General features: G+C 58.7%; 1 protein-coding gene across 5 annotated transcripts in view; it reads left to right on the forward strand.

Annotated features, from left to right (window-relative positions):
• ASS1 (argininosuccinate synthase 1) overlaps positions 1–27090 on the forward strand; it is a 54372-nt gene that overhangs the window by 12084 nt on the left and 15198 nt on the right. For all 5 annotated transcript variants that reach the window (XM_058524297.1, XM_058524293.1, XM_058524296.1 and 2 more), the window contains 8 exons: positions 60–248; positions 6445–6501; positions 8715–8789; positions 12061–12131; positions 12718–12748; positions 17829–17919; positions 20713–20797; positions 21385–21449. In XM_058524297.1, coding sequence (XP_058380280.1) covers positions 60–248; positions 6445–6501; positions 8715–8789; positions 12061–12131; positions 12718–12748; positions 17829–17919; positions 20713–20797; positions 21385–21449 — 664 coding nt within the window. The remainder of the gene's footprint in view (positions 1–59; positions 249–6444; positions 6502–8714; positions 8790–12060; positions 12132–12717; positions 12749–17828; positions 17920–20712; positions 20798–21384; positions 21450–27090) is intronic.

A 27090-nucleotide genomic window follows, 5' to 3' on the forward strand; every position in this document is an offset into this window, starting at 1 on the left:
TCTTCCAACTGGGCCCCGTCCTTGCCAAGGCTCCCTCCCACAGGCTCCTCTGCCCACAGGTGTTCATCGAGGACGTGAGCAGGGAGTTTGTGGAGGAGTTCATCTGGCCCGCCATCCAGTCCAGCGCCCTGTATGAGGACCGCTACCTCCTGGGCACCGCTCTCGCCAGACCCTGCATCGCCCGCAAACAGGTGGAGATTGCCCAGCGGGAGGGCGCCCAGTACGTGTCCCACGGCGCCACAGGAAAGGTGAGGCAGAGGAGGGATGGCACTCGGGGGCCGGGCGGAGGGAGGAGGAGGCAGAGGAGCCTGTGAAGGGGGACACAGGCACCCGGGCGATGGATGGCCCTCGAGTGCGTGTAGGTTTCCCCCACAGCTGTCCGGCGTGCGGCCAGCAGGCTGGCCTATCTGGTCTGAAGAAGGGGACCATAGTAGAGATAGTGAGTACCAGGGGTGACAGCCTCACCCTGAGCTCCGTGTGCGGTGAGTCCCCTGTGCGTGTTCCACACACAGTGGGAGTGATGTCACCCTGTTTGGCAAACTTGATGCTGAGGCTTGGGGACACTGCCAATGGCCAAGGTCACCGAACGTGTGTCACCGTGTGGTGTAGGGAAAGGGTCAGAAACCCCGAGTTAGCAGAGCGGGGTTTGAGTCCCAGCTCTGCCGGGTCCTACCTGTGTGCCCTTGGGTGAAGCCCTTCCCCTCCCGGACCCTCAGTTTCTTCATCTGCAGAATGGGGATAACACCCCGTCTTAGTTTCCCAAGGCTGCTGTGACTAAGCACCACAGCCTGGGCAGCTTAAACACCAGGAATGTGTCGTCTCACAGTTCTGGGGGCCAGAAGTCCAAAATCAAGGTGTCAGCAGGGCCGTGCTCCCTCTGCGGGCACTAGGGAAGGAACCGTTCCAGGCCTCTCCTGGCTCTGGTAGCTCGGTGTCCCTCGGCGTGTAGGTGCTTCACCCCGACCCTCCATGTGCACGTGGCCTTCTCCCCGTGCATCGTCACACCCTCTTCCCTCTGTGTCTGTCTGTTTCTGGGTCCAAACTTCTCCTTTTTATGAGAGCACCAGCCATACTGGATGAGGGCCCACCCGTGACCTCGTCTTAACTTGGTTACCTCTGCCTGGCACAGACCCTACCTCCAGTAGGATCACATTCGGAGACCCTGGGAGCCAGGGCTTCATCTTCTGTGGGGGACACAATTCAGCCTATGACACACCCCTACTCCCGGCCCTCGTGTGTGCCAGCGCACCCTGACGGAGGACCCTGTGGGGTGTAAGGCAGGAAGGCCCCCAGCGTGCTGTCCCGAGGCGGCAGTGCCCAAGAAACAAGACTCCTAACAGTGCTGACGACTCTCAGGCAAGGTTACTGTAAAGGGCCTTGAGTCATGAGTTCAGTGGGTGGACACCACGCGAACAGCCGGGTACAGGAGGTGGCTGCTCAACAGCCCGCATCAGCAGACTCTGAACCTCCCAAGTGACGGGGAGCTCACTACCTCACCAGCACACATGTGCTAACCAGACACTGGCCCCCTGCACTGGGTGGCAGTGCTGGGAGGAGCAGGCCCTGGCTCGTTGTGACGTAGGGACACTCGCAACTAAGATTAAGTTGGAGGAGCCGTGACTTGAGGGTGGCCTTGCAAGCAGCCAGCCCACCAGGGTGGCGGTGGTTCGTGTCTTTGAAAGCTCACGCGTCCATTCATTCGTTTGCTTGGGCGCTGTGTCAGCAAGCTGGTACCGGGTGTCTGTAAAGGCTGGGCGCCTGCTGGGCATGGCAACAGTGTTGCACTTCTTGGTCCCCGTCTCCGCCCTGGGGGAGCCTGTGTCCCAGCAAGGGGGAGGAGAATGGACGCATGATGAGGCTGCTGGAGGGTCCATGCCAGGGGAACCGTGGGGGCAGCAGGCAAGGGACTGAAGGAAGGCTGTCTTACAGAGCACAGCCCTGAAGGATGAGTATAGGTAAATGAATAACGGGGCACGGGAAGAGTGTGCCAGGCAGAGGGAACAGCCTGTGCAAAGGCCTAGAGACAAGAGGCCTGTCTCGAAGCGTGGGGCAGGAGCTGTAGCCATGAGAGAGGTATCAGGGTCAGGGCTGGGCCGTGGCCATGCCACAGGGTTGGGCTTCATCCCGAGGGCAATAGATTAGGAGGTGTGGGAGGGCCCCAGGCTGGACAGGGGGTGGCCAACGACTCCCCCAGTGGGATGTTGGGGGTTGTTCTGGACTGAAATGGTGGGTTCCTGTGGAAGAAGGGGACTGGCGAGTGTGTCTCACACACACAGGCCCTGGTGTTCACGAACAGCCCAGTTGAGCACGTTTTGAGCAGGATGACGGGAAATCAGAGGGGGAGGGATGGGCATGTGCGTGGCGCCCTCCACTCGAGGGTGGTAGGAGAGGGTGCAGGAGACCCCAGAGGTTCGGGACTCAGGGCTAAGGGGCTCGTACAGCTGTGGTCACATCCTGGCTCCACTTTCACGCTGGGTGACTTCACCCCCATGAGTCATTTCCCCGTCTGTAGAATGGGGATAGAATAGAACCAGCTCATGGGGCAGTCAGGAGCAATGAGTAGGATAATTCCCATGAAGTGCTCAGCACGGCCTGGCACGCGGTGAACCCTCAATGGAAGGGAGGTGCCCTAATCGGACGATTATCAGAACTTACTGGAGGCTCCTGCGAGCAGAGAAAGGTCAGTGAGAACACATGTCAGCACAGAATAGAGAAGCTTCCGAGCCGTCTCATCTGCCCATGATGAGATGAGCTGGGCAGTGAGCTCGCTGTTCCAGGAGGTATTCAAGCCAAGGCCAGATCAGGAATCTGGAAGGGCTCCTGCCTGGAGGAGGTCCCTGCGCCAGTACCATCAGGACTAAGGAGGGTGCATTCAGGGCTGATGGAGTGAATGGGTATTCTTGGGGTCCAGGGAGAGACCCCCCCCACTAGCCCGCACGCAGCTGGGAATAGCCAGTGGCAGCTGTGTGCGTTGCTCCATTTGGCCACCAGAGGGCACCAGAGGCTTGGGTTTGATGCCTCTGGGGCTGACCCTGGAGAGAAGCCGCTGGAGGGGGCCACGGCCACCCAGCGTCCTCTGTTCCCAACTTGGGTCCTGCAGGGCTTTGGTTCTGAGAAGAACACCCTCTGCAGCCTTTCTGTGGCCCCTTGGGAGTGGGGATGTCCCTGCAGTTCACACTTAGTGTCCAAAAGAGGGACAATCAGCCCCAAAACATCTCTGGGGCCCTCCAAGACCAGCGGTGGGAAGGCCACAGGGGACCAAGATGGCGGTGGGAGGTGTCCCAGTGCTACCCTGGATCTACCCTCTCCTCTGGGGGTGGATGGGCAAGGCATACTCCTGGGCCTCAGTTTCCTCTTATTTACAGAACCTGGGGAAGCCCCCAAGACCCTCCAGAGATAACTTCCTAGAACAGGGAGGTGTGAGTGGGGGGACCGGAGAGGCCCAGTGTGGGTCCAGAGAAATGCAGTGTGGGCCAGAGAGGTGGCGGGGAGGGAGGGGCCGGCCGCCTGCAGGGCGTGTGGTCTGGTTGGCTGGGGTGGGCGGCACTGACTTCACATGTCAGGAGGTGGGCATCCAGAGAGAGGCCGTGTGGCCCCAGAAGGCAGAACCAGGGCGGTGTGGGGTGGGCCGTGGGAGGCTGGCAATCCCAGAGGCAGATCCCAGGACACTTGGCAGGACTTTCTGCAAGGGGTTCACAGTGAGGAAAAAGAGCTGGGGTGCACACAGATGGTGGGGGTCCCCTACAGGCGCAGAGGAGATCCCAGCACGGCCAGTCCTGAGGTCCTGGCCATTTGGATAACTCAGCCACTGGCCTTTCCCAGCTTCTGGCTCCTGAGTTGCGCGATGGGGAGAACCAGTGCCTCGGGGCTCCTTGTTCCAGCGTCACAGGTGTCACCATCATGCATTCGTTCACTCACTCCACACACGGAGTATTTACCCAGCACTGGCTCTCCTCCACGCCCCAGGATGCGGGTACAGGACGGGCTCGCAAAGGCACTCGGGGGCCGTGATGCTGAGACGTCTAGGGGAGCAAGAGTTAGCAGTGACACGAAGAGGGAAGGGCACCCCAGGCTGCAGGAACAGCCTGTGCAAAAGCCTGGAGGCGAGTGGCAGCCGCCCTCCCGGGGCCCAGTCCGGGCAGCTCCCGGTGCAGAGGAAGAGCTGGGCTCCACCCTCCCCGTCCCCCGAGACCCTGACCCCTCCCCGCCAGAGAGCTGCACAGAAGCTGGGGTGGCCCTCCCAGGGCCTTCTCCCTGGCCCCCCCAGTTTTGGAAGAGGGGCCTGGAAATATGAGCCTGAGACTTGGGCAAGGGTGCAGGGGGGCAGGAGTTTTGTAAATGGTGCCATCTGTATGGCTAGCCGGGAAGCAGATGGGACGCCCCCCGCCCCCCGCCAGCTCCTCCAGTCCCTGTGGGCGCTGCAGCCACTCTTACACACACCTGCATGTGTATCAGCGCATGCACACGTGGTGTGTGTGACAGCTACGTCCCTCCTCCCCTGCCCCGGGGAGCTGCCAGGGGCTGCCCTGGGGTTGGGGTCCTGAGGTTGGGGAGGGGAGGACTGGATGGGCCTTGGCTTTTGTCTGGGACAGGGTTTGAACCAAGTGAGCCTGCGTGTTTGGCTTCTGCAAGGGTCTCTGGCTAGAGAACAGATGGGTGTCTGCACGCGGGTCGGGAAGGGCAGTGTGTGCCGGCGCTGTGTGCCTGTCCGAGGATGCAAAAGCCGCCGTTGAACGGGGGAAACATGAAGCCGTGGGGACAGAACCGCCAGGATATGCAACTCCACGTACTTTACAAATCTAAAATGAGTCTGCTTTGTATGGTGGCTGCCACTGCTCCAGAGCTGCGCTGGCCATGCATCCTTGGGCAATTGCTACCGCCTTGTGCCTCAGTTTCCCCATCCGTAAGATGGGCATAATAATAGAACCTGCCTCAGGGGGCTGCTGTAAGGATTCAGTGAGTTCGTTATGTAGGGAACTCAGACAAGTTTCGTGAACGGGACCTATTAGGATGGGAGTGTTACCTGCTGGCTGTGTGACCCTGGGCAAATGACTTCACCTCTCTGAACCTCGCTTCCTTCATCTGTAAAATAGGGTTAAAAATCCCACTGGCCCCAGGTGGCTCTCCGGGGTGACAGCCAGCACACAGTGGGTGCTCACTAAAGGGACTGAATGGAGGGTGAGGGGGATCTGGTCCGGCGCTGCTCGTGGCCCCGGGAGGTATTGGAGAAGAGCAGCCTCAGCCGCTCCGCGCTCGGCTCCCGGCTCTGCGGAGAGGGCTGGAACCTGTGTTTGTGCGTCGCCTGACAAGGCTCTGGAAAATAACACGTTGCTCCTGCGGCTGCCGGGATGCGCCGTGCAGTTTTCACAGTAGGCGAGAGGCCCCTCTGTTATTTCCGCGGCGCTTGAGTCTCTCTCCAGCCGCCGAGCTGATGGGAGCAGGCAGGACGCTGGCCGCCATTGTCTCTCGGGGCCTGGGCTGGGCTGGCTGCTGCTTCCTCTTCCCCGTCGTCGGCTCCCCGGGGTGTCAGATGAGAGATGAGTCTCCGTTTTACAGGAGAGGACGCAGGCGCAGACAGACCGGACCACCCCCGCAAGGGCAGTGGGCAGGGGGCCAGTACCAGGCCAGGCTCTGTGCGTGCGTCCCCTTCCCTCGCCAGGCCTCTCAGTTTCCCTGTTTGTGCAGAGAGGAGCTGAGGAGCAAAGGGCCCTGAGTGATGGTCTGTATCCACCTCCTCTCCCAACCAGCCTTATATAGATGGGGAAACTGAGGCTCAGAGAGGCAACAGGTGTCCCGATTTTATGGACCTGGAGGATCAAAGCACCATGAACTTGGTCTCTAGGTTGGCAGGGGGGAGGCCAGGCAGTGGGACCTTCAGGAAGAGGCTGAGGTGTAGGCAGCTCAGGGGCTGCCTGGAGAAGGACCCGGAGTCTCAGGGAGCCGGGCCTGCAGCCCTGCACACGCACGCACCCCCTGAAGTGAGCACATACGTGACGCCGTGTGCACGCCCCAATGTGTTCCCAGGTACGTGCACCCTGCACCCCCCTACCTGCCCCACATGCACGCTCACACACCAGTGCACACATGAGTCCCCACAGTCACGACTAAGCACAGGCACGGACACAGGGGTGTCCTGTCCTGCATGCCCACACAGCTCCGCTCCCGACTCGGGGTCCTGGGTTTGAGTCCTGACTACACTTTTGGGGCAGGAACCAGTGTTTCCTCTCCAAGAAAACCCAGTTTTCATCCTTAAAACGGGCCAGTAATAGTCCCCAGCTCAGAAGGTTGTGAGGCTGGAGGTGAGCATGTGTGTGAGAGGAGAACCACCCAGGGGGCCTGTCTAAGCAGCCCTCAGGCTTCCTGTCGAAGGTCATGGCGCTGCCCCTGCCCCCAGCGCCCCCACCCCACTCGTGGCTCCTGACAATCACCGATTCTGTGTTTCAGGGGAATGACCAGATCCGGTTTGAGCTCACCTGCTACTCACTGGCCCCCCAGATTAAGGTAAGACGCCGCTCCTCCCCTCGGGGTGGGCGCCAGGGGCTGCGGCTCCTGGGAGGCAGGGCATGGGGTTCTGGGAGCTTCCACAGGGCAGGGGCAGGGTGCACCTGCATCTTCTCTGGTGGGTGGTGCCCCTCTTTCCCACAGAGAGCTCCCTTTGCTCACGCCAGCGGCAGGGGCACAGCCCTCTCTCCCCCTGTTTGTCCTTCCCAGGGATGCTGCCCCGGGGCTGGGGTAGGTCGGGGCAGTGGACAGAAAGACGTGGCTGCCCTTCAGCCCGTGTCCGTGTTCCCAGATCTGGCTTCCCGGGTGCGGGCTGGAACAGTTCTGGGGCCTGGTCGGCTGGTGTCTGGGCTGCTCATAGCCCTCCCGGCCCCGGTCAGGGCCACCCGGCTAAGGCCCTGGCTCCTCGCCGGCTGCCTGAGCCCAGACCCCCGACGTCTTGGATCCTTCCCTGGGATGGGAATCACAGGATCTTGGGGAATCAGCCGCTGTGGCATGCCACTCAGGCGTGAGAGCCCTCACCAGGACCGCCCAGCCTGCGTCTGCTGCCCCTGCCCCTGCAGCCTGACCTTGGACCTGGGCCTGTGTCCGTCCTTCCATTCGTCCATTCCTTCCCTTATTCATTCCCTCAGTATTTACTGAGTGCACACTTGGTGCAGGCCTCGGGCCGCGCTCCAGGCCTACGGGGCTCAGGCCAAGCAGTAGAAATGTAGTGCGAGCCCCACAGACAATAGACAAAGCAAAATAAAAAAACAACAACTGACACCATTTTAATAATATATTTTACTGAATCTGTATCCAAAATGGTGTCAGTCAACATGTCATCAGTATAAAAAAGTATTAATAAGATGTTTCACATTTTTTTTTTGTACTGAGTCTTCAAGATCTAATGTATGCTTTACACTAGCACATCCCTGATGGGACCAGCCACGTGTCAGACCACGGTGGCCACGTGTGGCTCCTGGCTGCCATATTGGACGGCACAGGTGGCAGTCTGAGCTCCTTTGAGGCCACTTCGGGTGAAGCTACAGAAGATGTGCCCCCTCCCAAGCCCCCAAGGGGCTCTAAGAGGGTTCCATTTTTTTTCTTTTAAGTGGAACGTCTTTGTCCCTTTAACCTGCCAGCAGCTGCTTGCAGGGTGCGAGTGCCCTGGAGGTGAGCCAGAATGAGCTCTGATGATCTAGTTTGACCCCAAACACCGGGGGGCTGAGAAACCCTGAGACAGTGGCTGTCTGTTGACTTGCTGCGGGCCGGTGGGCGTGGGGACCCTCCCCCGACCCCTACTCTCTGTGTTCCCACCAGCTTGGGGGGCCAAAGTGTCCGGTTTCTGGGTCTTTGTCTGTGGAGGCCAAGCCCAGAGGCTGGGATGGGGTGGGGGCAGGGGCCCAAGCTGGTCTCTGGGAGCTGGGATGAGGCCAGAGGGTGATCCCGGTGCCCTGGTCCAGGGGCTGCTCGTTGTAGGGCTGGGGGAGCCCTTCTCCCCCCACCCGACCCCCATCACTCCACAGCCCAGAAATCAAACTGGCTTCTCCATCTAGATGACACTCCCACCCCCCAACTGGGCTGTTGCCATCAGAGGCAGGGGCCTGGCTGGCTCCAGGGCTGAGTGGGGGCTCTTGGGGACCTGTTCCTGGCACCCCCAGGCTGGAATGGGCTCGGTCCCCTCAGTCAGGCTCTGACACCTGACTCCCTTCCCCACGCAGAGCAGCTCTGAGGTGCGGAAGGAAGGGAAGCAAGAGAAGAAGTGGGTGGGGGCGTGTATCATCTCTGGGCCCCACCATCCCGGAGCAGGGCCAGGCCAGGCAGCTGCAGCTCCAGGGACCGTCCCTTAGTCCCCAGGGGAGTCCTGGCCCTCTGACCAGTGTGCTAGCAAGGAACTGGAGGGCTGTTTAGTTCAAACCCTCAGGTCTCAGTTGGGGAGACTGAGGCCCAAAGAAGCAGGGACCTGCCCAAGGAGACATGGCCATTCTGCCATGGAGCTGGGGCCTCTCCACAGCCACCCCCAGCGTGGCAGGCCACATTCCTCCCCTGACTGTTGGGGTCCTCTGCCCACCCCCCATGGACTGCATCCCCTCTGGGGACACAGCAGGAGACTCCCAAGGTGGCCATCGGAGCCACAGGCCCCTTAACAGAGAGGCCAGCTCTGCAGCCTAAGGGCCAGGAGAAGCCAGCAGCCGGGCCCTCCCGGGGCTGACTCTGTGCCCCGTGTCCAGGTCATCGCTCCCTGGAGGATGCCCGAGTTCTACACCCGGTTCCAGGGCCGCAGCGATCTGATGGAGTACGCGAAGGTATGGCTGAGTCCACCACCACCCCAGCCCTTACCTGCTGCCCTCCCGGCACATCCCTCCTGGGGGCTGTCTGGGCTGGTGTCACGAGGCCAGGGCTGAGCCCCATGCCTGGGGGACTGAATCTCTGCCTGCGCTGCCCCCCTCCGTGGCACCTGTCCCCTGGGCCGGCCTCACAGAGGTGTGGTCCCTGCCTGGGCTGGGCCTCTCCAAGGGGAGTCCCCAGTCCCTCCAGTCAGAGGGCGCCTGACCCCCTCTGCCTCCCGTTCTCCCGCCACCTCTGCTGTGTGTCACTCACGGGACAGCCGGGGATGTGAGCGAGGCCATTCTCTGCTCCTCAATTACCTGGCTGCTAATTGTCCCCAGCGCTTTCCTGGGAACAGGTAGGCTTCCCAGGTAGGCGCTCCGAGGGGCAGGGGCAGACAAAGGCCTTTGTCACGCCAGCCCTTTTGAAGTACAAGTTGCAATAAAACATATTAGAAGTTTTGCATCAAGATCCTTAGCTGCGCCCCGGGGTACCTTTCTTTTTAGCGACGTGATGGCAGCCCTTGACAAACAGCCTCAATCAATCAGACGGGGAAAGCAACGCGGTGCACACACCAGAAAATTGCTCAGGTTTTTAAATAGCAGTCGCCAGGGCTGGCTGCGAGCTCTCGCTGCAGCCGAGGTGCCGCGTGGTAGGGGACGCCGCGGGGACACAGCCCTGCCCCTGCCGCCAGCAGCCCATTAAGACCTGGAGTGCTCGGAGGAAGGATCTCCTCCACCATCTGTTGTTTTATTATTAAGAGGGGAGTTTACAAGAGCAGGCCCATATGTTGCCAAACAAATTCTCAAATAGCGGAGCTATTAAGGGAACTGGGTTGGCGAGGCTTTTTTCCCCCTCCGTCTCCTTGATACAGAATATGAAGCACGTTTCATCTTTAAGAATAATGAATCGGAGCCCCCGCCCCGTCTACATCCTCACGCCTGCAGTCGTGGTTCAAGAGAGGGCCGGGGCTGAGCCGTACGATGCCCTTCGTTTCCGTTGCACTCCCAGACAAAAGCCGCTCCTGGGTTTCCCAGCACACACGAGTTTCAGGACTCGTGGGGGTCCTCCTTCCCAGATTGTGGGGACAAGGTGCTTCACGCAGCTTCTCTCTCGAATAACCTTTTGAACAAGAAAGTTTGCCCCGGAAGGACGAGTCTGGTCCTTCAGCCACCCACCCTCTCTCGGAGGCTGGTATCAGAATTGCATTCTGGGGAGTCTGCACATTCTAGGAGGGAGGCGGTGGTTCTGCACCCAGGAAATGACTAGAATAACTGAGCAGCAACGAGGCTTTGTCCAAAATTCAGAGCCAGGCAGGATGTCAATCAGCTGCGACGAAAATCAGTGGGGCTTTGAAAACCCTGCTTTCAAGACCCATAAGTCGCCAAGGCAGAAAGGTGCTGTAGAAGGCCCGGGAAAAACACGAGTTCACTTCACTTTCTGTCTCGCCCCAAGTCCATCTTCCAAGGGAAAAACACTGAGGACCACGCCATCCTTATCTTGCCACCATAATTAATTTTTTTTTAAAGCCAGCCTACAAGGTGGGGAGCTGCAAAGCAGGGTGGTCTCCTGTCTACACATTGAAGGTGGTTTAGTTTCCTGTGTGTGGCGGGTGGGGACCTCAGGACAGAGGGGAGGGGAACACAGATCTCTTTGGTCAGAACTGTAACTATTTTTGGCATTTGTGTGCATCTCCCTGCCGAGCAGGGGCTGCCATCCTGGTCCTCCTTCCTTCTCTCCCTTTCTCTCCTTGCTCTGATGGAGGCCCAGCGGGAAAGAGACAGCAAGAGTGTTTCCAAACTACCCCCCAAAACAAGGCTCGAGGGAACCCGATGGCTGGTTTTCTCGGGCCCAGCCCAGGCTTCCTCTCTGCGGGAATTTCAGCCTGTCTTGCACGGCACCCTGGTCCCCACACCGGGCCCACTCTACCAGGAGAGAGCCCAGGGGGAACGTGTGGGTTTGACTCTGGGGGGGACAAGTGGCCCCCCAACACTGACCAGCCTCTAAATGAGGTGTTCCCATTTGCCTGTGGTTTAAATTGAAGACTACACAAATTCTGGATTAGATGTGAGCTGTTTCTTTTAAAGCGAGTCTCTTGATAAAGGTTGGAAAAAAAAGAACCCAGAGGGTTTTAGCCTAATTTATTTTGAAATAAATAAAGTGGTGATGAGGGAAACACAGTGGCTCCCTGGAGGAGGCGTCTAGAATCTTACAGTCTTGGGAGTGAGAGCAGAGCCCCGTCAGGAGGGATAGGGGAAGATGCCAGTGGATGCTGTTGAGGCTGGAGCCTCCCAGGTTCTGGGAGCCACGCAGACCGAGGCTCTGAAAGGGGGCTTGGTGGGCAGAGTATCTGGTCTCCCCGGCTTAAAGGGGCCGGGCTGAGCCACTCAGCTGCCTTCTGTGCCCAGTTAGCACGAGGAGGAGCAGGCAGAATGCAGTGCCTGTGCTGGATTCTAACCAGGTGTCAGCCAGGGCAGCACGGGGCCACTCAGGGAACCAGCCTCATCTTTAATCCAAAAGGCTGAGTAAGGTGGGCCTTCAAAGTGGTCGCCAACAGCCTTTCAGGCGCAGGGTCTCCGGGGGGGATGGGTTTTCTCCTTGAACCATGGATGGATCATTTGGGAAGCAAAACATAGTCAGAACCAATGGGGAGGATGGGGCGATCTGCCCGAGTTGTCCCCTTTCAGGGTTGCAGAGGGATGTGTGTGGCGATTGTGCTGAACAGGAGGAGATGGGTGGTTTCCAGAAAGTGCCATGAGCTAGAGGCACTTGTGGGCATCTCTCCTTTCCTTGGGTCAACACGAAGCACCCGTGTGGGCACAGACACCCTGGGTGAGATCCTTGGTGAAAGTTTGGTCCATTCCAGCCCCCAGCTTGCAGGGTCGTGGTTGGGACCAGTGAGCGGTGTTGGGAGACCCTCGGAGCAGTGCCTGGCGCACTCAAAGTGCTTCAGGGGCCCTTAAAGTGTAGACTCAGAGAACCTTCTGGAAGGAACCTCCAGGGTCAGCATTCGCTCTGCAACATATCAGACACACGGTCTGGTAGTTTCTGCATGGGCAAGTCCAGCGATGGGGCCCTCACGCCCTCCCCAGGCAGGCTGGGGAGACAGACGAGGCCAGGGTCTTGACTGCATGGGGGCCAGAGTTTGAGGATGTCTGCGACCTTGGAAGAAAACCAGGGCAGCCGGTCCTGCCCCTCACGTCCAATTCAAGCTCCCTCACGCCTGCTCTGTGTCACTCTTGCCTCCAGCAACACGGAATCCCCATCCCCGTCACCCCCAAGAGCCCGTGGAGCATGGACGAGAACCTCATGCACATCAGGTAAGACATGACCCAGCTGTCCACCTCTGTCGGTCAGAGAGCACCTGCCTGCGCTGGGCCGGGGTGTCGTTTTGACCCGACACGCATGGTCCCTGCCCTTACAGAGCCTGGGGGGCCTCGGGGAGGACAGACCATCTCTTACTCAACTCATTCACAGCTCTCGTTGCAGCTCTGCTGAGTGCTGGGGGGAGACAATGGGCGCCTGGCATCAACTGGGTTATCAGGGAGGGCTTCCCTGAGGAAGTGGCATTCGCAGTTAAAACCTCAAGGATGAAGAGACATAGCCAGGGTGTGGGGAAGAGCATTTAAAGCAGAAGGAACAGCATGTGCAAAGTCCCCCCAGATGTGGAGCTCGGGGCTGTGCCCCAGAAGACTAAAGGAAATGCCCCGGGCCCTTCCATGCAGCCTGCAGTTCCTGCAGGCAACCGTGGTGGGCCCAGAATGTTCCAGGCAGGGTTGGCAGCAGTTGTTGGGCAGAGAGAAAAGGACAGACTGGACTTGCGTTGGGGGGGTGGGGAGTGTGCATGGCATAGCTGTGTCCCTCTGCCCTCCCCAACTGACCCCCGTCTTCCCTCTCCCCCTGCAGCTACGAGGCTGGGATCCTGGAGAACCCCAAGGTAATCCCCCATCTCCTCCAAGCCGCCGTCTGTGGTGGTAGCTGTTCCGCGCCGATGCCGGCTGATGTGTTTGTAGCCTAATTTGAAATTTCACGGGGGCCGGGCGTGGGGCTGGGGCCGAGCCCTGCCTGTGTTCCCCGACCCTCGCCACCGGGCCCCCTCGCCTGCCCACTCCGCACTGCGTTTTAAGACCCCCCCTTCCCTGGCGCTCTTTTTCTAATTGCCACTGGGATGAATAGGGGAAGGAAATATTTCAGGGCGGCAGAGAGCGAGTGTGATTGTGAGACAATAAAGAAGCAATTAGGCGGATGAGGCGCTCGTGGGAGGGCCCAGCCTGTGCCCACCAGCTCTCAGGCCGAGGCTGCCGCTGTCGGGGGAGGGGAGGTGGCACAGACTCGAGCCTCAGGACCCATTTGTCTGGTGTGTGCTCCGCGCCCACCCGCGGCAGGCTGCCCTGATCCCCGTCCCCAGCCTCCTGGGCCTGCCGGGCTGGGCCTTGGCCCCATTTGAAGTTTAGGATTTCTCTCCCTGGGGGGTTTCCCTTTGTGTCTCCCCCTGCCCACCGTGGGAGATGGGGGAGGCAGGGCGAAATCTATCCTGGGAAGAGAAAAATCTCTTTGTCCCGGAGGGAATGTGTCTCCATTCCCTGGCTCAGCCCCACACCGGGGCGGGCGGCTGGTTTGGGGGTGGGGTGGGCTGCCCGTCTGCTGTTAGAGAAGAAGAGTGCTGGGGGGTGCTCGGGCAGCTGAGCCTGGGGATCCTAGAAGGCCAGCTGGAGGGGAGGATGCCCGGGTGGCTTGGGGAGGGTGGGGAGAGCTGGAGCCCTGCCGGGCAGGGGTCCCAGGATGGCTCCCGCACAGGGGCCACGCTGGCGATAATATAACACGGACCAGTGACGGTTTCTGTGCCCAGGCCTGGGGTTAGCCTTCTCCCGGCTCACCTTCCTCGGCTCCCAGCTGTGAGCAGCCTCATTTTGTGGGTAAGGAAACCGAGGCCAGGAGAAGTGACTTGCCCCAGGGCACCAGCTGCTCCATGAGAGTCACCCCATTGCGGGAGCTGGCCCTCTGGCCTCTGTGGTTCCCCCACTGCCCACGCCTGCTCCCGCTCCCTGCTCACTCCACTGGGCACAGCCGTGTCACTCAAGAGAGCCCACACCCTTGCCCCCTGGGAACTGATGGCCCCACGGGGCTGCTGCCTGCTGGCCACAGGTTTTTCCAGTTCATGCTCCGCTGACCCCACGACACTCGGGCCAGCCACCCCTGATTAGCCAGTCAGTCAGCACCCAGGGGGCGGGAGAGGCTGAGCTGAGCAGAGTGGTTTGCTGGCGGGATGTCCTCCTGGCCTGCTGGGCCCGGAGCATGCTGGGAAACCTCTCCCACGCCTTCTCAAGCCGCCTGTGGCTCTCACCTCAGGACTGGGGCAGCAGAGCCGAGGCCAGAGGGGAAGTCACCCCGCGAAGTGCTGGGGTACAGGTCGCTGTGTGACCATGAGCAGGTCTCCCCATCTCTCAGGGATCCTGTCTTATGAGGGCAGTGGATGGATAAGTACATGCTAGAGAGTGTCTTTTTAAGGATTCTGCCACCATCAAGGCAGGAGGGTTAATGCTCAGGTCCCAGAGATGCGAAACCCAGGTCTGAATCCTGACTCTGCCTCTATGGCTGTGCAACCGTGGGCCAGTCACCCAGCCTCTCTGAGCCTCTGATTCCTCATGCAGTGGGAAACCACAGCACTTCCCTCCTGGATCATCGAAAGCGCTTGGCCTGTCCCTGGCACAGGGCATGGCCTCAGTCATGGAGCCGGGGGTCCTGCCCTCCATCCTCAGGCCGGCTAAGATTCTTTTGGGAGGAAGGGGCCAAGGTCCTCTCAGAATCACTCTTGTCAGGCAGGAAAGGCTGGGCGGGGTGTCAGTGGAGGGGAAGCATTCCCATGGGGAAGTGTGAGGCCGGGCCGAGGAACCCAGGGGCCGGCTTTCCCGGCCTGCCCTGTGGGCACCTGTGCCTGCCAGGGGCCTCCCCGCCACTATACACCCTTGCATCTCTGGATCTCATGTGCGTGGGGGTAGGTGGTCCTCCTATCGCCACCCCTAGATCCCAGGAACGAGGAGGCAGCAGCTAGGGGCCGGGGTGCACCCTCCACAGTGGAGAAACGCTGCACCCCAGGAGCCGGGGAGACAGAGCTTACGGGAACCGGTGCCCCCTCCCCCTCTCCAAAAAAAGCCCGGAGACCCGCGGAAGGGAGGGTTTGCAGGCAGATGGCGGAGCCATTTTCTGCCTCCGTGAGGGCTGATTGAGGGGCAATGAGGCAGCTAATGCGAAGAAAGATAGAAATTTACTTGCTTTAACTTCATACGGCCCACAGTGAAAGAGTTCATTCAGTCGCCGGCCCGCCATATCTGATGGATGAATAAACCATTTGCAGCATCGATCATGCCTCTGCATCATGGTTTAGTTCATGGGCCATTTGCTTCCAATTTCTCCTTCCCGGCCCTGTTTCATGCTTTCTTTCGCCCTCTCCCCCCACCCCCCCTACTCCCTCTCTCTCTCTTTTTTCCTTCACTCTCTTCCCTCCCCCTCAACCCCCCCCCATATGACATTGGAAGTGAGGCCTCCCACTGGGGTGGATAAATAGATGGTATTGATACTCGGCAACAAACTATTTGTCATTTGAACTGTGCTTTTAGGATGGAGAGTAAAAAGAAGGCAGGCTGAGCCACCTTAGAATGCAAAACAAATGTCACTTTATTTCTATTTAGTTATTTTATTTAATCGGCACTGTCAGGGTGTCGGAAGCCGCCGACAGCTGTCTCTGACCTCCACCGCGGCGTCTCGGGGACGCTGTCCTGCGGGGTCTTCCCACCGCCTCTCTCCTTCTCATCCTGTTTGGGACTCCGTTAAGAAGTGTGGTGGGAGAAGGTGACAAGCACCAGATTGAAAAGGAGGGTCAGACACTGTGCAGGTGGAGGTGGGAGGTGGTGGGCTTGGGTGGAGGACTGGGGTCCCCAGCTCAGGCACCCTGGTTTGAGTTCAGCCTGGGCTGGGGGGTCCGTGAGCCGCCCTGGGCAGGTGGGGAAGGGGCTTCAGAGTTGTGTCAGTCACCCAGAAGTCCCAAGCCCTGTTTCACTGTGCCTGTTGGCTGAGGATGGCCTTGGGCCTGTCTGTGCCCAGGGAAGGCAGTGGTTGAAACCAGCCCTGATGTCCTCCCCGTGGCTTACGATGCTGGCCCTCTCTGGCCACATTCCTCACGCTGTTTCCCAACACTCAGGTTGCTAAAGCAGCTGGGAAACAGTGTGGGGAGATGGAAAGAGCACTGGACAGGGAGTCCAGAGTCTGGGGCTGGCTCCCACAGCTGTGGAGATGGCAGTATGGTTTGGACAAGCTGCTTCTTTGGCCTTGGTTTTCTCTCTGGTCCATGGAGGCATCAGGCTGGGGGTCCTTAACGACCTTCCTCTTCCTTGGGTGTATCTCTGAGGTCGGTTCTGGGTCCTTGTTCCTGCTGCACAAATGGATACAGATGAAGGGAGGCAGCTGGCCCGAGTCACACAGCACTTTGGAGGTGTGGGGGCGCCATCTCAGGCCCCGTCTGAGCTCAGAAGTATTGCTGGCAGGGTCAGCTGTCCCAGTTTGCCCAGGACCGAGGGGTTTCTCGGGGTGTGGGAACCGGGATGGTTGGTCTCCCTAATGTAGATCCAGCAGGCAAAGTGACTGCAGGTGGAGGGACGGAGGCACTTCTGGTGGCCCCACCTTTCCTGGAGGGGCTCTTTTCAGAGGGGAGCATCACCAGGAGGTTCTACCAGCTGTCCTTCCCACCTGCAGAGCAGGTGACAGCTGGCACCTGGCCTTCTGGACATTTCCTTGGGTGATTTTCACATCCAGCAAAAGACACAAAAACTGTCCATACGCTTAAATTGTAACAGAGTCGAGGGCAGGCATCATGTCGCCCATTTCACAGATGAGGAAACCGAGGCTCCAGGAGGTGGAGCAGCTTGCCCAAGGCCTTGCACCCTGAGGTCTTGACTCCAGGCTCTGGGGGTCTTTTCCACCCCTCTAAAATCCAACACACATTTGCTGAGGGCCTCGGGGGGGTCCCTGCCCTGTGCCGTGGGGTCCATGCCGCACAGAACGGCCCCTCCCCCTCAGCCTCTATATCTTCATCTGTAGATGGGCTAACAGCCCTTGACCTTCTTACCAAACAGGGCCGCTGCAAAGAAAAAGCAATTGCAGATGGAAAGTGACATGTGAATGTTTGCAGGGCTTTGAAAGCACAGATTTAAGGGACTACACATCCCAGGATGTGAGCAGGTGACACCACCAGCTGGGCCCAGGATGCCCACAGGAGGGACTTCAGCAGTCAGGCCCCAGAGGCCCCATCCCCACCGTGGCAAGGGTCCAAGCTGCAGCCTAGGGGGCCGGGGCCTCAAGAGGTGGGAGGGAGTTCTAAGAGTTCCAGGCAGCCAGCGGCCCCTCCACCGCTGCATCAAGACGAGAGGCCCATTTCCCAACACGCCCAAGAAAAAATATACATAAAGGTTGATGTGTTTTCAAATGGGTTTTTGCTTGGCTCTTCTCTTTTCTCCCTGTGAGTATTAACCTCGGGGACCCCGGGGAGGGCTCTGCCCGCTGGAGCACCTGCTGGGGTCACGCGTAGTCATTAATTTGCGGTCAGCGCAGAATAAACCCCAATTCCCGGCGCCTGCGAGAGCGTGCGCGCCTGCTCCCGGGCAGCCCGCCGAACGCCGCCTCGCTCCTCCGAAGTCGCACTTTTCCTGCCTGACTTGTTCCTCTCCTGCTATTCTACCTCCAGCTGTGGGGGCGTCGAAGGAAAAGATGAGATCAAGTTGAGGGGAAAAATAGTCTGATTTCTTGAGCCCTTTGTTTCCCAGGCCCCTGGCAAGCGGGGCTGGCTCCAGGCGGGGGGCTGGGAGGCTGCTGGACTGTGCCAGCCGGTGGCACGTGCTGCAGCCCCCTGGTCCTGGAGAGGGGTGCAGATCTCTGCAGGAGCTGGGGTGCAGGGTGTCCAGGGGTGGCATGGCATGGCTTGGCCCAGGACACCCCATCCTCCAACCTCTTTCGTCTTTCATCAGAACCAAGCACCTCCAAACCTCTACACGAAGACCCAGGACCCGGCCAAAGCTCCCAACAGCCCTGACATCCTTGAGATCGAGTTCAAGCAAGGTAGGTACCCACCTCTTGTGGCTCGAGGCAGTGAACTCTGGGGCTCCTTTCCCCTCGCCCAGGATCCTGGGCACAAGCCCTCTGCATCCCTCTGCATTCCTGGAAGCCGGAGTTCAGACAGGGGCTTCAGGGGTTCCCAGCCATCCCCTTCCCCCATGGCATGACCCGTGGAAGCCTCCAGGCTTGAGAGGAAAGCACTTGACTGCTGGTCACATGAGCTCATGGGCACCGGGTCCAGAGAGAGAGCATTCCAGTCCCTAAGCAGTGACTTTGGGAAAGTCACTCCACTTTCCTGGGCCTCGGTTTCCTCATCTGTACACTGGAGTTAAAAGAGCACTGGTGTTTTCAGGGTGTAGAACGAGATCTGTATGGGAAGGATCCAGCACAGGGCCCAGCCCCGAGGAGGTGCTTGGTAAATGGCAGATCTTAAAGAGCCGGCCTCAGGCCCCTCAGCTAGTCCCACTTAGCTGTTGGATGTCCTACCCACCCCTGTCCCCGAGTTCAAAGCTGCTGCCTCTCTTGCTCCCTTGGCAGTGGGGGTGTTGTGCTCTCCTCCTCTTCGCTGCTATCAGCAAGAAGCAATTGCTGGCCTGGCCTTTGTGCCCAGCCTCCAGCCTGGCGCCAGGGCCACCTCTTGCCCTGGAGGACAGAGGGGAAGGCAAGGTGTGCCTGGTAATGGGGAGAGCAGGACCAGGCTCAGAGTGAGGGCTTGGGGTGTCCAAGGAGAGGACCTTTCCAGGAGGCTGCAGAAATCAGGGGGGCTTCCTAGAGGAGGTGGGGCTGGGCAGGAGCTGGAGGAACTGAGAGGGGGCATGAGGGCATCCCAAGCCCATGCAGAGAGGCTGGCCCCTCCATCCAGAAGGCGGCTGCCTGGGCTGGAGCAGGGAACAGAGAGAGAGCTCTGAAGCTTGGCTTTTCCCAGGGCGCCTCAGAGACCAAGGATCAGGGTCAGGGAAGCCGAGGTTCAGATCCCTGCTCTCTCTCGTGCTGGTGTGACCTTGACAACCATTTTCACCCCTCTGGGCCTCAGGCTCACTCACCTATAAAATGAGCCACAGAAATGATGTTCACAAGTGCCAAGTATGGTGCGTGGAATGAGACTGTGAGAAATAGAGGCTGTTAGTACTTTAATAATCCGCCTCTTCCTGGCCTTTCCCAAGAGCCTGGCTAAGCCCGTGGGCATCTTCATTGCGTGCCCCCATCTGTTCAAATCCTTGAATTTCACACCACTTGGGAACCAAAGGGCCCGTGGTCTGAGGCCCCTACAGCCAGCTGGAGCTCTAAGTGCCCGCTCTGTCTGACCCAGGCCTGGTTCAAGGGCGGGGGACCTTTTCGGGCCTCATCGCTGAGAAGACGGTGGGGCGCACCCAGCAGCACCTCCAGCAGATCCCCCAGGAGCCCGAGTGAGGGTGGGAGGGAGGCGAGCAGGAGGCAGCGGAAGGTCCCGGACACAAGGCTCTGGCAGCCTTTCCTCCAGCAATAGGGTAGCCCAAGGGCTGAGCCAGAGAGGAGACGTGATCCATTTTAATGATCTGGGCACTGTCTGGAAAAAAAAAAGTAGCCAGGAGGAGCCCTCCCCCGACCACTCCCCATTCACCCTCTAGTTAATTTATTTGAAGTTTTAATCTAATTATTAACTATTTTAAAGGCTAAGAGGCTTTCTCCGGCAGCAGCACCAACAATGTCAGCTCCTCTCCAGGCAGGCCCCGTCCAAGCCAGAGGCCATAATAGGACCGGGGAGGGAGAGAAAGGGAGAGGGGAGAGGCGGGGGTGGCTAGAGGGGCTTAAGGTTCATTATTGGGCAGACTTACATTTAATAGCAATTTACAACCAAGTTATAAAACCCCTGGAAATGGGGGTTAAGAATGGCGGGGCTGACAGCGCCTTGAGTGAAGCCCTCCGAGCGGCGCCCCGCTAATAAAGACTCGAAAGCCGCTATTGAGCCCTGACTGGCACCCGATCGCCGGCGACATGGTAATGAGCTGGGCAGATGGGTGGGGGATTAGCCGCCAACTTTGAACAGCTTTTCTTTGTCACTGTTACAGCTCTCTTGTTAGCCCCCTAATACATTTATTGCTCATTTCACACCGCTCGAGAAAGTGCCCCTTGCTATTCAAAGTCAACCCCGAACCCACCCACCACCCCCCCCCTCCCGCCACCACCCCCCTCGACTGCGCCCTTCCTGCCCCGAGCCGCGGCCACCTCCCTCCTGCCCTCCTGCCACTCCAGCCCTGACGTCTCAGAATTCTCGGACCCCTCCGACACCTCGCCTGCTGGAGTGGGCACCGCTTCACCCCCATCAATCAGATGGCTGCGTGCGGGCCTGGGGTGCAGGGTTGGGGGTGCGGGGGTCCGCCTGACAGACGTGGCAGGGGCCTGTGAGTGTGTGTGTGTATGTGTGTGAGCTCAGGCGCACCTCGGCCAGGCGGCCCCCGGGTAACTGGTGGGACAGAAGGTGCTCCGGGCGTAAGACAATGGTGGAGCGTGAAATTCAATTAGTTCAGGGCCTGGTTCCAATTTCACAGCCCCTAAATGCAAAAGGGGCAAAGAGAATGGGAAGGGTGGGGGAGAGCGTTTTTATTGCGTTTTCCCTTTCATTCTGGGGGCGTTCTCGCCCCTTCTCTCCCCCCGGCAGGCCTCAACCTGCACAGGGCTTTGCAGGGAGTCACTTGGACTCCATATCTGTCACATCCATTTAAGGCGTTGCAGGAGGAGGGGAGGGCGGGGCGGCAGGCACAGGCTCCTCTGCGGAGCTCCGGCCCGCAGGCCCACTGCCCTCTCCTCCCGCCCTAGGGGTCCCCATGAAGGTGACCAATGTCAAGGACGGCACCACCCACCACACGGCCTTGGAGCTCTTCCTGTACCTGAACGAAGTCGCGTGAGTGCCCGCAGCCCTGCTCAGCCTCCTGGGAAACCCCCACGTCGGGCGAGCACTGGCCCGGGCCATTGTGGCCGGTGGTCACAGCCCGAGGTGTAGGGGCCGAGGAGGACAGGCCTGCGTCCTGCAGGCAGCCTTGGCACAGCCCCATAGGCACGGGGTCTCCTGATTGGCCCTCAGCCTCAGAAGGTAACAACCCCAGGGGGTCTGCAGCCCCCTAGGGATGGTCCAGCTGGAGCCTCCAAGCGCCCTCGCCTGGATCTGAGTCCAGGGTAGAAGGAAAGATGAGCGGTGGTTAGGGCTGGTGCCACACAAGGCCCCAGGACAGAGGGAACAAGTTGCAAATTGAACTCACTGTGTGACCTGGCAATCCCTTTCCTCTCTGGGCCTCAGTTTCCCCACTTGTGCAATGGGCAGCTGGACCAGGTGACCTGGCTCAGATGTCCTCTGAGTCTTGGGTCCTGAGATGGTGCCTGATGCCCTGCATGTGGCTCTGGGTGGGCACAGCTATGCCCAAGCTGCGGCAGCCTGGTGGGTGGCATGTGACTCCAAGCCTGTGGCAGCATATGACTCTGTTCTCCCCACAGGGGCAAGCACGGCGTGGGCCGCATCGACATCGTGGAGAACCGCTTCATCGGGATGAAGTCCCGAGGTGAGTCTGCTCTCCCCCCTCGGGGCTGCTCCTCGGCTCCCAGAGACCCCAGGGACCCCTGAGATCCCTGTCCCATTCGGGTGCTACTCCACGCCATAGGGGTGACTTTGGGCAAGTCCCTTCTCCCCGTCAGACTCAGTTTCCCCCCTGTGAAGTGAGGCCTTTTGCCACCAACTTCCTAGGGTATTATGAGAAGAGCCGTGCCACCAGCAGAGAGGAGCCTGGGGGTCCAGGGAAGGCTCAGAGGAGAGAGGAGGCCAGGGCCAGGCCCGGAGGTCCTCTCTGCGCCCGGGGTGGATCGGCCAGGTTTGGCGGCGGGCCATCCAGGCCCGATTTCATGGTCATTAGGTCTGCATTGAGGAGGCCGGCCGGCCGGGCAGGGGAGAATCGTGCCGGGGCGGGGTTGGGGGTGCTATGGGCTGCAAGGGCGCCGTGAGCCCCCAGGGCCTGAGGGCCTGTCCCAGGATCAGGCATGGCACCCGGGGCCCGTTTTCCAGGGATGAGCAGGCCTCTGCCTCCGTATGGAGTGGCTGCCACTTTGGCTGGCCTCTAGGCTGCCTGGCCGTATCTGCCTCTGGCTGGGCCGGGAGGGAGGAGAGGTTGGTCTCTCTGTCTTCTCTTAGTAACCAGAGCCCCATGATGCACTTTGTCAGTTACCCCCTGGGCCATCTCGACCCCTCCCCTTCGGGACTCAGTTTCCGCATACAAGGGGATCTCATGTCCCTGTGCATCTGGGATAAAGCAGTGCTGGTCTGTGATAAACGAATGTTCTTCGGAGCTCTCAGAGGGAGGGGGCAAGCTTTCAGCAGTTAGAGCCCCTGAACTGGGTACCTGAATTTTTGACTACTGGTGATGGTGTTGGGGCCCGCTGTTTTGGCAGGTGTTCAAATCGCTTTGCTTGGGGGGTCAATTTAAAAAAATAACAGAACCACTTAAAACCAGGCCAAGGTCGGGCCCTTTGTCCTCAGGACCTTTTTACTAAGATTCTAAAATCCAAAGGGAGCAGATTTCAGCTGTCAGAGAGGGGCGCTGGACCCGGAGGCAGGAGGCCCGGGTTCTCACCCCAGGGTTGCCCTGCCTTGCCCAACCACTTTGGGCTTGTCACCTCCGGGCCTCAGTTTCCCCAAGTGTAGTGTAGGCTGAGGGGTGGGAGTCAATCATTCTGGCTCTGACCTGTTCGGATTTCTCTCCAACAGCGCGGGGAGGAGGGGAGGGAAGCAGCCGCTTTGCCTCTTCCGTGTGGTTTTTTTCCTCCTCGAAGCAGCTATTATCCGAGAGAAACAACCTAATTGAAACTCCCTCGGGAAGGCCTTGTCGAGAACAATCTTACCAATTAGCTGCTCCTTTATCCTGGCTTACCTTTGTCTCTCACCTGTATTAACATCTGCTTAAACGTGCCTTTGTCTCTGTCTGCCCTTGGGAGCCAGCACAATGTAACCATCCACGGCAGACCTCAGAGGGACCTTGGGGAGCCAGAGACCAGCACCCTCATTTTGCAGACGGGGACACCAAGGCTCAAAGTCACAGGCTCATTGGTGGCAGGGCCAGGACTGACCCCCCAACCCAGGGAGGCATGGAGTGGAGGGCTGAGAGCTTGAATTCTGGAGTTGAGGGTCCAGGTTCTAGCCCGTGTATAGCAGGGGATGTGCTCCGTGAATGGTGTGGGCCCCTGGGGGATGCTGAAAGGGCAGAGGCAGCCTCTGCCCTCTGGGAGCTGTCAGTGTGGCTCAGAGATGTCCACTACGGCACCTGCTGTTGTGCCCTTCCTGTGCCTGTGGTAGGCATCACTAATTGATTGTGGATGTGTCTCAGTGCTGCAGGCAGTCACTACCAGTTGATCAGGATTGGCACTTGTGGTGAAAATGAATTGCCTTCCCTTATTGGAAAGATAAGGACTGGCCTGAGGTCACCCTGTGAAATGGCATCCTGCTGGGTAGGGACAGCAAACTTGAGCTGAAGGAGGTAGTGATACAGGCATGGACTGGGCCATTCTGGGAAGGCATCCTGGAGGAGATGGCAAGAGAATAGGCTTCAACTAGTGGAATGTAGAATCGAGAGGATAGAGCAGGGGCATTCCAGGGCCGTGGGAGAGAATATAGGAGGCATCCCAGGTGGCTGCTTCGGTGGCGGGTTGTCTGGGGGCCGAGCCCCTGGAGACCTGGAGGAGGCACATTTAAGAGCCAGGGTAGAGGGTCCAGGCTTTGGTGCTGTATTTGAGTCTCCATCTTGGCTCCTTCACCGTTGGGAAAGCAACTTGGCCTCTCCGGGCCTTGACTTCCTCATCTGTGAAATGGGTTGCTGTGTGGATCAAATACATAGAGCTCTTGACCCATAGTGGGCGCTGTGCCTGGACAGAAGACTTTCTACCTTTTCCCCAGAACTGAGGGTGTCACCACCACTGAAGATCAGAGCCTCGAGGTTAGCAGTCTGTTCCGACTCCCTCAGCTTCTTACCCCCACGTCCCCCAGGAAAAGTTTCCTAGAACACAGCCTTCCCTCGGCCCAGGTTCTGTGTGTGCCTGTGGGGGGCTGTCCCCGAAAAGCGCAGAATTTAGTCTGAGAGTTGTACAGTCTTTCAGGAAGACAACCAGGATTCTGACTCCAAGAACTTGCTGTGTGACCTTAGGCAAGTTGCTTTCCCTCTCTGCAGCTCCAGCTCTCAACGGTGGGGCAGACTGTTGATCTCGCCATCTCCCTCTGGAAGTTCGAACTTGCCTATTTTCTTGGGTTTGGGGGTGAGAAAAGAAAGTTGCTTGGTAATTTTCGGTTGATATCTTGTTTTTATTTCTCTACTCCCCGTAATTTGTTGTGAGAAAGAAAGCGGGGGCAATAAATGAGGGCATTGTGGATTCCCCCACGGACGAGGTTTTTATTAAGTCGCCAGTGATGGGAGAAGCTGCTAATTGTCAATTACATTGAGGGCAGAGCAGGAAGGCGCTATTGTCTGTATCTTGGTGTACAAGGAAAAATGTCATTTGTATTGATTTTACAAAGCTCGTAATTGAAATTCGTTAAGGGCTTGTTTTTTTTTCCAGGGGGCAGGGATGGATGGGTAGGGAGCTGGGCAGTGCTAGGCCCTGGGTCCAGGGTAGCCCGGTCAGCAGCGCAGGGGCCATGGGGTCAGGGGGCAGGGGCTGGGGAAGCTGCAGACTGAGTAGCTCTCCTGTATTGTGGCTGTTCACACTGTCATTATCACATTATCTTTTTAACTCCGGAGGGGGGCTAATTAAGTGAAGTAAATGAAATCAGTGGGGAGGAGAAGGGGGGGCCGGCAGGCAGGAGGGCAGCCAGGAAGGAGCCAGGGCTTGTCCTTCCACTCACCTTCCCTCCTTCTCCAGCCGCTGGGTGACTCCTCTCCTCCCAGCCCTGCCCCTCCGGGTCTCACCCCTGCCCGCCAGCCTCTTCCTCCTCCTCCTCCATAGCCAAAGCTCTTCTTCCTCTCCCTCCACCCTTCCATCTCTCTCCCACTCTCCCCCTCACTCTCACTTCCTCCTCACTTCTCCACTTTCTGGCTAAGAAGGAACAAGGGCTGCCCACTCACTTATCCACCTGTCCAGGCCTCCCAGAGGATCTGCTCAGGTGGAATGTTCCAGATGGAAAGTGGAGGGAGATCTGTGAAGCAAAGGTGTTAGCTCTCCCAGAGGCCTACCCTGATTCCCAGGGTGGGGCCTGCAGGGCACCAGGAAAAGAGAGGACGGCTAGAGACCCACAATGACTTGCCTCCCTGTCACCATGGCAACCACCTCTATCCTTGGCCCTGGTACCTAAGAGGGGAGCCCTTGGGCCCCAGCCAGCCTCCCTTCCCCCGGCCTTTCCAAATCCCCCGTTCTGGGTACTGCCTTCCCAAAGGACCAGAGCCTCTGGTCCAGGTACCCTGACCCCCACTTCCACCCCCGACCCCCGGCTAAGTTGGTGGAACCCACTCAGTTCTGCCAAATCGCTCCATCCGGGCTAACTTGGCAGCCTCAGGAGCAGATGAGAAGAATTTAAGCAGCAGCATCTGTTTTGGTCTCCACCTCTTCCTCCTCAGTCCACTCTCCCCCCACCGCCCCCCACCCCCGGCGCCCCCCCAGCTCCTCACTCTCCCCCCCGCCGCCCTGGCAGTAATTATGGTGTGATTGAAGCTGCTCCACAGAGAACCGCTGACACCTCTGTCTTTTTCCTGTAAACACGGGGAGATGAAAATAGACACTTGGAGCCGCTGTGCGTGTCATTCCAAAGATGTCTGTTGTCTCTTCCACGGCGACACCGAGACTCAGCTGTCATTTCCTCCTTCTTTTTGCGCAGTGGTTTGTATGCCGACTGTCAAAAGCCCCAAATCCATAGTCTTTTAGCATCAGGTTTCTGTCACTGGTTTTTTTAAAGTCATTTTTTTCCAGAAGAAATACACAGAAATCATCTGTACCCTATAACCCCGTGGAAAGGAGAGGGAAGATCTTTAAAATACACACACACGCACACACACACACACAACAGCAGCAACCTGAAAACAAGCTTTTCAATCAGGCACAATTAACTTTAACACCTTCTAAGAAAAGGAGCAGGAATATTAATTGTGCTGGCGTGTTTCGTGCCTGTGGGTTTTCTTCTTGCCCACGACTCTTCCTCCGGTGCCACGGAGGGTTGACAGCCGCGAGGCTGGTTCTGAGGACTCAGGAGGGGCAGCTCTGCCCACCAGGCACTCTCTGCTCTTCCTGGGGAATGGCTGGGATGGGCCAGCAGGGCGGTGCTTGTGGGCAAGTCATCCTCTTCCTCGCTGGAGAGTATAGATGTCCTCCACACGCCCTGCACACCACCGGTGTTGTCCCCTCTCTGGACTGTTTGGAGGTGATGCTGGGGCTGTGGCTACCGTGTTCTAGAGACAAAACCATCAGTCTGCACGCCACACCAAGGGGCCCGTGTGTCTGGGTACTTACCTTCAGGCGGGTCTTGGTGGACGTTAGAAGGTTAGAGCAGCCGACACTTGCAACCTTCTTGGTTTTCCAGACAGGTTGCCTGGGGCTCAGAGAGGGGGCTGAGGCTGGCCGAGGTCACACCGCAAAGCTGAGCTGGCTACTGTCTGTAAAGGTATAAGTTGTGTGGGACTTCTGGTCTCCAGTCCCAGCCCTGCAAGTACACCTTGGACAGCGCCCCCAGCTGGCCCAGCCCGGGACGGGAAAGCAGGGAGGCCGCCAAGTTTCCTGGGAGCTGAAAATGAGGAGGGGTCCTGAGTGGCCCGCCCAGGATGGCACTGTTGCGACTGTCTGTGCCAACAGGAGGACAGGCTTTGAAAGTTTTGGGGTTTTTCCAAAAGGTGGCAAAGCTAATAATTAGAAGGCCTGTTTCCAATCCAGTAGATATTGAGTTCCTGGTAACAAGCCGGGGGAGGAGACCAGTTCACTGTTGTCAGTGTCTTGCTTTACGTGGCTCTTGGGGAATTACTTTATTCTTGGTGATAAAGTTTCCAGGATAGCTGAAAACTTGCCGCTCATGTTGTGGTTATTTCTGCCATTTTGGAGGCAGGTATTTCCAGAGGTCTGCACACATCTGTCTTTGTCAACAGACTGCTGAACCGTTGGGCCTTCCCATGGCCTGGGCCCATCAGAGCCACTGTTTGTGGCACCATGCTGCCCCCACATGAGTGGCCTGACTCCCGTGCCGAG

The sequence above is a fragment of the Diceros bicornis genome, chromosome 28, assembly GCF_020826845.1.
Source record: "Diceros bicornis minor isolate mBicDic1 chromosome 28, mDicBic1.mat.cur, whole genome shotgun sequence".
Lineage (NCBI taxonomy): Eukaryota > Metazoa > Chordata > Mammalia > Perissodactyla > Rhinocerotidae > Diceros > Diceros bicornis.